This window comes from Phaethon lepturus, unplaced genomic scaffold (genome assembly GCF_000687285.1).
Source record: "Phaethon lepturus isolate BGI_N335 unplaced genomic scaffold, ASM68728v1 scaffold32046, whole genome shotgun sequence".
NCBI classification, from domain to species: Eukaryota; Metazoa; Chordata; class Aves; order Phaethontiformes; family Phaethontidae; genus Phaethon; species Phaethon lepturus.
Window position 1 is genome coordinate 6210 of NW_010544655.1, and position 10037 is coordinate 16246.

The 10037-nt window shown below is 37.8% G+C and overlaps 1 protein-coding gene across 1 annotated transcript in view; it reads right to left on the minus strand.

Annotated features, from left to right (window-relative positions):
- Positions 1-9705, minus strand: part of LOC104622086 (probable threonine--tRNA ligase 2, cytoplasmic) — a gene marked incomplete at its 5' end in the record, with an annotated part of 14267 nt that extends 4562 nt beyond the window's left edge. The window contains 11 exons of the mRNA XM_010288747.1: positions 253-415; positions 958-1124; positions 1497-1595; positions 2969-3115; positions 4354-4432; positions 5138-5202; positions 5828-5945; positions 6743-6864; positions 7864-7987; positions 8550-8728; positions 9523-9705. Of these exons, the coding sequence (XP_010287049.1) occupies positions 253-415; positions 958-1124; positions 1497-1595; positions 2969-3115; positions 4354-4432; positions 5138-5202; positions 5828-5945; positions 6743-6864; positions 7864-7987; positions 8550-8728; positions 9523-9705 (1446 nt within the window). The remainder of the gene's footprint in view (positions 1-252; positions 416-957; positions 1125-1496; positions 1596-2968; positions 3116-4353; positions 4433-5137; positions 5203-5827; positions 5946-6742; positions 6865-7863; positions 7988-8549; positions 8729-9522) is intronic.
- Between the last annotated feature and the right edge of the window lie 332 nt (positions 9706-10037).

Genomic DNA, 10037 nt, shown 5'->3' on the forward strand with positions numbered 1-10037 from the left:
AAGAAGGTTAAGAAACACGGAATACCAGATGACTAAGCAGGAAGCACCTAAACCTATCAAAAGTCCCATCAAAAGCAGTATTACGCTACAAAGCGACACAATGGAAGAAGCCAGAGTTGAAATATTTTTGGGGATTTTTTTCTTGTTTAATGTTGGTTTGCACTCGGAGGGGAAGGGGTTCTTGTTTTGGGTTGACTGGTGGGGGGAGAGTTGTTGTTGGGGGGTGTGTGGTGCGGTGTGGGTTTTTTTTACCTGTTCTATTGTGCAAAAGATGTGAGCATCATCTTGTTGGAAGCGCCTCACACGAGTCAAGCCACTTAAAGTCCCAGAGAGTTCATTTCGGTGAAGGACTCCAAAATCTGCAAGTCTAAGAGGCATTTCCCTCCAGGATCGTGGACGATGGGCAAACATCAAGCTAGAAGGAACATGAAAGAACCTTGCTTTTATCCTTCTTATTGAAGATTTAAGACAACACAGAGAGTAAAACAAGATCAGTACAGACAGTAATCACATTTTAAAGTATGTATTCATTCAGGTTGTCTGCATCCTAAAAAACAGGCAAACAGAAAAAGTGCAGCACTCAAAATGTATGGCTAAAGACCACCTAGAAAAAGCACTGAGAGTAACGATCAAGATCGGTTCATCTGTACCTTCTTTTTGTACGCCACGTCTGATGCCTATCTCCATCCAACATAATTTGTATTTACTAGTGGTACAGACTATCATTCGCGCGCACAAACCAAACTCACTTAGTGCAGACTTATTGAAAGATCTTCCTCCAAGAACTGTATTTGGTCTGCTCTGGAACACTATCAGGGGAGCTCAGTGGACACACTATTTGCTTAGTAGTCTTGTAAACATGCATGATAACATGTATTAATACTCAATTTCTTTCTCCTCAGCTCCACAAAGGATAAATATAATAAAATATGAAATTTTTCAGTTGAGAGTACAAACCAATGTCCTGGACAATTCATCGGTTTAAGGGCAAAAGTTTCCTTCTCGATCTCAAAAGAGAACATATTTTCACTGTAGTGCTGCCAGTGCCCTGAAGCTTCCCAGAGTTTACTGTTGAAGATGTTTGGAGATACAACTTCAGTAAAATTACGCCTGTGATATTCCTCCTACAAAACAAATCCAACATTTAAAACGTGATAGAGCTTTTGACAAGCAAAAGCCCGATTCTTTTTAACTGTGTTCTTATGATGACAATTTACTGGGAGACTAAAGGATTTACTGCACACATAGGTTTTACACAACTGGAAAAAGCATGTGTCAATGCTTTACTCTACCCTATTTTCAAAAAGGTTAGATCTATATCATCATATAGATTATATATGAATAATGTGAAATTTTCACATATGTGAAAATCTGGTATAAGTTTACATACATAGACGTTTCTCTTTCTGAGGATAGCTCAGTGCTATGAATAGCCTATCACTTAAGATCCACAAGTGATATTAAGCTTGTTAGGAGTTACATTAGTATATACTCACTCGTATGAAATCCACAAGTGTGTTATAAAGAAAGGCACCTCTGGGGAGGAAAAAGCAGCTTCCAGGACTCAAATCATGAAAGAAGAAGAGTTCTTGCTCCTAGATAAGTTAAAACAGAATGCTGTAACATCAGTTCAGGTGGAACTGCACACAAAAACGAAGTATTACAGCAACAAGATGATTTCCAGAAGTCTACAAGTTCTCAGCAACAGTAGTTAATTTATCTGTAGTCCCTACTCTTACAAGTTCGTAATAACATTGAATTTGACTGACTATGTAAACACACATTTCCTCAAAATCCTGAAGCCTTAACCAATCTTACCTTCAGTAATCCAAGCAATTAAGCATGTACCCATCAGATCTGAGGGATTATCAGAATTCTGTCTCAAAAACATAAGCTCAGCAGAGTGGCTCTGATAGATCTTTGGAGAACCTTAGCCTCTTTGGTATCATACATGTTAGATACATAGACACTAGATACATTGTTTGGCTAACACTAGAGAATTTGTTTTTGAACGGGCAAGAATCAAACAAATACTATACAAATATTCAAGTCTTAATCGGTTAATAGAAATATGCATGAACACATCCGTAAAGATAATTTTTCTACTTCTTCACCTTGTCACTGTTTTCTGTAAATTCCTCAGTGGCTCTTCCTCTTCTGAGTTACCTGAAGTTGTTCACCTTTGCTTATGGTGGCCCTTCACAGTGCCTTTTTTCACACCTGCCAGTAAGTAGCAAGGGGTTCATGCCTGCATCCTCTTGGCCAACAATGCTGACCTTCACTTACACATGAGTTTTCAAACAAATGCCTCCCTGCTTTCACCTGTACCACCCATTACGCCTCTAAACATCCACAAAGCTACTTCGTATCTTCCCTCAAATACCCTCCCTACAACTCCACCTTCTCTATGAAACTATAGCAAAGGTGAAAACAATTAGGAGACTGCATGCCAACATGACCAATATTAGATGACAGTCCTTGACTCTGTCAATCTTAGGTCTTCTGACTCACATTCAATTTAAGATTACATCTGTTCATTTAAGTCCAGTAGACAAATGTATGAACAATACTCACAACAACGGCTGAAGTATTGCACATGCATACACTTAACTATTACCTTATTTATGCCTACAGTAAAGAAAGACCAAATCATATTATTTATGCAATTTTCAATGATTTCTCTCCTATGAAAAATATAGTGGTTTAGGTAGGATCCGAAAAGACCCTATGTTAAAAGATTTAAGATATGCTTCCCTAAAGCAAGGGACTACTTCATTACTTCTTCTCAACATTAGTGTAACATTTGTATGCGAGTGACAAGTTGAGTTTGTAGAATTAAAATTTTAAAATGCAACTGACACAAGAAATTCATAGAACTGGCTCCCATTCAAACTGCCAAAAAATGGAGAAAAACCAGCAACAACAGAGAATTAATTCCATTACAGAAGCAGACCATGAAATAGCATACCTTGCCAATTTTCCTATGGTCCCGGTTTCTGGCTTCTTCCTGGAATTTTTCCCATTCCTTCATCATTTTGTTATCAGGAAAGGATATTCCATATATTCTCTGCAGAGTTTCCATGTCAGATTTTCCTTCCCAATATGTAGAGGAATTCTGACGCACAAAAGCCATACTTTAACACACTTATAAAATACATATATTATATACTGTACTATATAATCTCAGGGAAAGGAGGAATAAACACTAATGCATTCACATGTTACAATTTTTTTTCGTTGGGAAAACAATTATATGCAATCATCCAGCACTTGTTTATAATACAAAGATACTTGCACTGCCTTTTAGTCAGCTAATATAGAAGACATAACCTAAAGTGACTGGTCAAGGCATACTTTTATTTCACTTAGGTACCTTGTTTTAACTCATATCATGGCATGTTTTATCATCTCACATCGTATCTTCTAAAAAAGCAGCACTTGTTTACAATCAAAATATAAACATGGAATTCAAAACCAAACTGGCTCACTCTCACAGTTAAATCCTAGCTGTTTTGACAATCTGATAGTTAATCCCTGGAACTCAGAGTCCCATAAGCTTCAGACAGGAAGCCAGCAAAAGCAGCTATGATGAATGTTTCAGTGAGGTCAGTCTAATAAGGTTACCAAAATTAGCATCTGCAAGTAACTTAACTACATCATAATCAGAGGCATCTGCAAACACTGTCTCTGGCTTTCCTGCGAGCAATGCCAGTTTTAAACAGCAGCACTTGCAGATCTGTCAGTGTCCACTTTACCTTCTGTACCTGAACAATACCATCTTACAAGGTCAAAATACTATTTTCTGACCCAAGGAATATCTTGGATGTCCCTTTACTGCAGAACAGAGCACGCGTGCACACACACCCTACACACAAATGCGACAGCTAGTACAGACTTCAACTAGGGACACTTGTACTACAAAGTGCAATGCTGGCTGGAGTACTAGCACAGTACCGCCACATTAGCATAGGCACCGCACTTCTGTGTACTATTGTGCATGGTATAATTGGTTCCACAGCTAATCTAGTCACTACTAGCTTGAGTATTTTTTGTGGATGTATGCATTGTCTAAGCATGCATGTTACTGCACTAATACTCTGATAAAAAAAGATGCTGTTAACTTTCACTGATGTACTATTGGGATGGTCAAGAATCAGTACACCTTGGAAGGTCAATGATGATAAAAGCCTGTAGTTCTATTTGTGCAATGGGAACGGGGAAAGAAACGAAGGACTATTTTCAAAGTAAGCACAGAAAAGAATGCAAAAGACCCTGGCATAATCGCTTTAGGAGAAATAAATCAACTGACCCATAGTTCAGTTATGTTTTAACGCACAGTTAATTTAAACTTACCTTGAATATTTTAAGGGCCTTAATTTTTCCAGTGTCTCTCACATGCGGACCCCTGCAGAGATCTATCAGCGGACCACATCTATACCAAAAGAAAAAAGTATTTATTTCAAAACACACCAACATTTTGAAGTACGGTCACTAATGACATACAAGTTAATGCCCGACATGTTCAAATACACTAGTAAGCATACATATGCAGCATTCAGCAAATTCACTGCATCTTAAATGTAATTGCGCCTTCTGCCTGAAGCAGAATATTCACTCAGTAAATACTCAGCACACTTGATCCATTACGAAGAGCATCATAACATGCTTAGCAATTCATGTAGCTCCATACATAAACTTTGTTAAAGTTGGCCAGGAAATTTCAAACTACACACATCAAACAGAAAAAAAAGTTTTGCCATTTTCTAGCTAACTAATTTTATCCCTGGCAATTGAATGAACAGGATCCTCACCCCACACAGAACTAAGATTTAGCTTTACCCATTACCCAGCAATTCAATGTCATGAGTGGTAACTTATTTTAATCTGTTTATTGAAACCAGAGGGAATGAGTGAAAAGTGGATTTGCCATTTGCCCACAAATTGAGACCTAATCTGTGCCAGCAGAGAAAGAAAAGATCTCATTTTACAGAAGTAACAATATTAATTGCAAACTTAAGTCCCAATCACACAAGTATTTGGAAGTTAGAATAAAATAAAAAAAATTCTTCTCAATTTAAATCAAATATACCTAACTATGTAAGTGTTTCATAATACCTTTTAACTTAATTTTCTTTACCTGTATATTGTGGTAGTTGGTGTGTTTACCTTCTCATTAAGTATACGACACTTAAACTTGTTATACTGTGTGGGAAAACATGAAAAGTCAGAAGCATTAATAAAATGTCTAAAAGCATTCTGTTTTAAAATTAGGTATTAACAACGCAAATGCATCAGTAAAAGACACAACTAAAAAGTCACATGATCACATACATGTACGCAAAAGTTCAACACGCTTTCAGAAGAGTTATAAAACAAGAGGGGAAGAGACAAAAATGCCTTAATTTCCCTGAGGGTGTGTTACATGTTGTGATTACCACCTGAACACCTTAAAGCAATTCTGAAAGGCAATTACGACACAGTACGGTGAGACTGGTAATATTCACTGTATAAAACGGAGAACTAGAGGACAAAGTCTTTTTTGATTTGTCTCTACAAGTGAGCCAGAATGAATGTATGCCTTTTTTGTGCTAATTTCTTTATCATCTCATGGAACTTGAGGTGTTTTTGTGTAATAAGAAACTGTTTTTATTATTGCCTGAAAACATCCTGAAGACCTGAGAGGGATACAGAGAGGGGGTAAAGGATGCTATTCTTTCCCTTTGTTTTGCTAGATGTGTACTATTCTGATCAATCACATGCAGTATTTTATAGAAGTTACATTTTAAAAGATCATTGTACCAGAATCACAGCTACTCCAACAACTTACCTTGAACATGTTTAACAGTATCTCCTTTTTGACTTCCAGCCTTTCAAAAGCCTGCTTCTCTTTTATGATATTTTTACAGCGGTTCTCTAGTAGTGGGAATTCAGTACTAGATACACCTCTGAACAGACAGACACAGGCAAAAGAAATTTATTATTTTGATATTCTCATTTTTTAAGTGATCACTTTCTAGTGGTCTAATTTGAAAAACATGGGAAGTGGTGTTGTGATTTGTCATCGTATCTTCTTAGTTTCTTACAATTGGCTGTACTTTCAGACACTAAACTCAGAAAAAAAAATGGTATCATCCTGAACAAATCCACTGTAATCACTCCTACAACAGTCTTTCCCATGTTTAAATGTCTGGAAGATCTGTAGCTTGAAGATTTAAGAAAAAAGAAAAAAAACGCTCAACCCAGCTGCAAGAGCGAGCTTATCAGCTGCTGCAGATTCAGTATTCTCCCTGACTACAGAAAGATAAACAAGGAAAAAACAGAATTGTAAAGCTGCACACAAGGGTTAGAAAAGTCGTAAACACCTATATGAGTTACATGCATACGTGCCATCTCTACAAGTGACTATGGCACTTTGGAAACCTACGATTCTTCAGGGAATCCTCTCCTGTATCACCCAGGCACTTCAGAAAGTTTTACCCAAACACTCTTATGTTTTTCCATAGAACATTCAACAGCTGCAAATCTTAAGGAGCAGGTGTCTAACACTGCTCTTGAATTTAAATATACACACACGCTCAGTATATACGTATACATAGACCTATAAAGAAGACTAACCTAACGTCAGTTTTAAACCATACTACACGATTTTACTTTTAACATGCAGAAACATGACTGAGCAAAAATAATTCTAGTAGTGAGCTTCAATACAGAGTATTAAAGTTTTTAGACACTGCAATTTTACCTATCTTCCATGTACATGTCATAATAAAATCCATTCTCAATCGGCGGTCCATAGCATAAGCAGCCCCCAAAATAACCTTCCATGGCTTCTCCAAGAATATGAGCACTTGAATGCCAATACACCTGCAAATAAAGTCAGGTGAGCAAGTCATGGGATCATTCTGTTCTCGTTTGAAGTACGATAAGTGATTAATATAGTGGCAGATGTAGCAATAATTCCCAATCTTATTCCGGTCTGAAAGAGGATTGTACCTCTGCATGATTCCATCGCCTTAGTACTTACTGTACTTTGTTCATTTATAAGTTAGCTTCTGGTCAGTTAGAAGACTATGCAATACTAACCGCATCTGAAGCAATGTAGCCAATTAAGTTACCATTGTTGACATATAGTACATTTATTAATAGGACTGTAAGCCACATTACCTGAAAGGTCAGAAAAGGGGAGTCAACAACCCAGTCCTTACTAATTCAGACCACTTCATAGACACTGCTACAAGATAAAGCCTTTACAGGCTCCTGAAATACCTCAAACTGAAAAATTCTTTGAAAAAATGAAGTCTAATTCTAGTGCAAAAAGATAAACTTAGGCTTAAGACTGAATCCCATAAAAAGAAAAAATCTTGGGTGCATCGCTAGGTATATTCATAGTTAACTGACTAAGATATGCCCACTTAAGTTTCTAATGAAGAGTGCCAGCGTAAAGAGCTGTAGATCTTCTTTATAACTCAAATTGGATATTGGACAATTTTAGAAAACTCTAACACAGCCTCACTGTTGCTTTCTATGTCTGATCCTCAAAAGCACTGAGTCAAACCATAGAACACGTGTCTTAGAAGACATCAAGCTATTTCAAGTTAGTATACAAATCAAGACATTCCATCTGATCTCATTTGAGAAATAACCTGTTCATGTAAAACAGAAGAGAAGAAAAGAACACTAAGATTTTATTCACCTATAGATTATAGGTACTTAGTATCTAATCTTCTTCGTCAAATCATTGCAAATACATTACTTGAATAGGTTGGGGTTTTTTAATTCAAAATTTTAGAAGCATAATGCTGCAATCAATTTCATGTCATTTAGTTCCTTTAATCAAGCTGAAACCAGTGAGTGTTTACTCACAGCTTTTGCTTCTTCATTATCAAACATAAGCAGCTCCAGAGTACAATCTCCCTCCAGTGGACGATCCAGGTCCCACAATTCACCATTCACTTTGGCTATGACTGCATTTGAAGCCAACGCTTGACTAAAAACCACAAATGACAAGACACCAAAATATTTAGGTTTAGATTTGCAGAAGTGCTTAGGTTTCTAAACCCCTAAACACCCCACCCACATCTCGTAGCACCTGAAGACCTTTATTTTTTGTTTCTGTGGTCATCTTAAACACTTTTCTACTTTTAAGGTATAGACCCGTAACGTCTTAACGCTTCATTCAATGGTTTTCAGTGCTGGGGATCTGGAGGAAAGACTGGTTCTAACAACAGTTTCTACTGTTGCCTGATAACTCCCAAAACTTCAGATGTCTCTATTAATTCCTCGCAGTCTCAATGACTGTTACGGTTTTTAATTGGAAGCAAGCATTATGATTCCAGCACAGAACCTCAAGAATCACTCAGAACAGCAACTTCACCCAGCTGTGTCTTCTGCATTAAGCTGAAGTTTCAATGATGCTTTCCAAATAAACCAACTAAGCGAGTCACGATCCACTGGCTGTGACATACATATTTTATGCAACAAGGTAAGAGACAAAAGATAGTAACAGATTTATCACTGCAAAAGTACAACTCCGTCAACCTGCAGGTTACCTAATTCCTACAGCTAATTGATATGGCGTGGTTTTCCAAGATTCCCCTTCGGCCATCTTTCCATCTGTCAGAATAATTTTGATGGGTTTGCTCTGGTTGGCCGCTCTGTAAGCTAGCAAAGCATCATGTTCTTTTTTCAGTGCTTCGTAAAGCTTCAATCTGTCTTCTATGAAGCTTGGCTCACACTGGAGCTGTAACAAATGAAGTCATACACATATATATTTGTGAGAGAAATAGAATAAAAGGATTCACAGTGTTCATGCATCCCTAAAGGTTCCAACTGAGACCAGATTTCCCTGTACTAGAATTTATACTAGCATGCACTAAAGCATTTGTAAATAATTACACACAGGGTAGTCCCACCCAGCTTGCTGACTATTTTATAGTGGCTTTCCAATTTTCCAATGCACCTTCATCAATCTGGGCCTAAATGGCTTTGCGAGTTTGACTTCAGAAACAGCTCATACTCCTGCCCGAGAACTTGTATTTGGCTGATATCCTAGAGAAGTTTGGATCACTCCAACAAATCCTCACTTCTGCCAGTCCACTCAAAGCATCAGATTCAAATAAGATAGTTCACAGGAAGTTCTCTTTAGTTTAGCAAAAGGTGAATTATTAAGGCCTATTAAACTACAGCTAGTGCTGCCAACATCCTTTCAGTCATCATGCACGTTGTTCAGCTATTCAGGAACCATCACTCTCTTTACACACCACAGTATCCTGAGCCTTATTTTCCAGTAGCCCAAATCCTTTTGTTACATAAAAAGTAGGGATCTAAGAATGTATAAGTAACCCTACTAATTACATGCAAGAGGAAGCTCTTAGATAATGATTTTTTCTATATGCATGCATATAGAAACATCTGGGACTTCAAAATACAGTAAAGTATTTCAGATTTCAGCACCTTTTCTGAACCTAGCCAAACAAAACTTCTTCTTCCTCTATGATTATGTTGTATAAAAGAACCACCTACATCATTCTCATGCTGGTTCACAGCTTCATTTTCTTTTTTCTTTTCCTCTTTATTTTGATTCACGGCAACACCTGGACTGAAGACCTTCTGAAAAACAGTGATAACAGAAGTACACCTTGATGCCTTCAAGACTTTTCCCAGCAATCGTTGAAACAAAACAAACCAGATCAGTGCAATGCTGGGCTAAAAAAGCAATTACAAACGAGTAAGATATGTCCTTAGCACAGAGGAAAGACTTCTTGTGACCCATCCTTTTGATGTGCAGCAGACAACAACCTATTTTCCCAGTTTTACTACTGCTACAATCACTGGCAAGATCTCTCCAGCGAGACCCTGGGAGATCAAAACGGCCTAGTGAGCAATAAAAACAACTTTCGGTGGTCTGATAAACTTCTCCCACCTTCGCAGAAAGGCAGGGCCTACAGCGAGAAGCACTACTCCGTGCTCCGGGCCCACGAGGAGTGCGGACAGAACCCGAGACGGGCTTCCATCCCCCGACCGCGGGCTTCCATCCC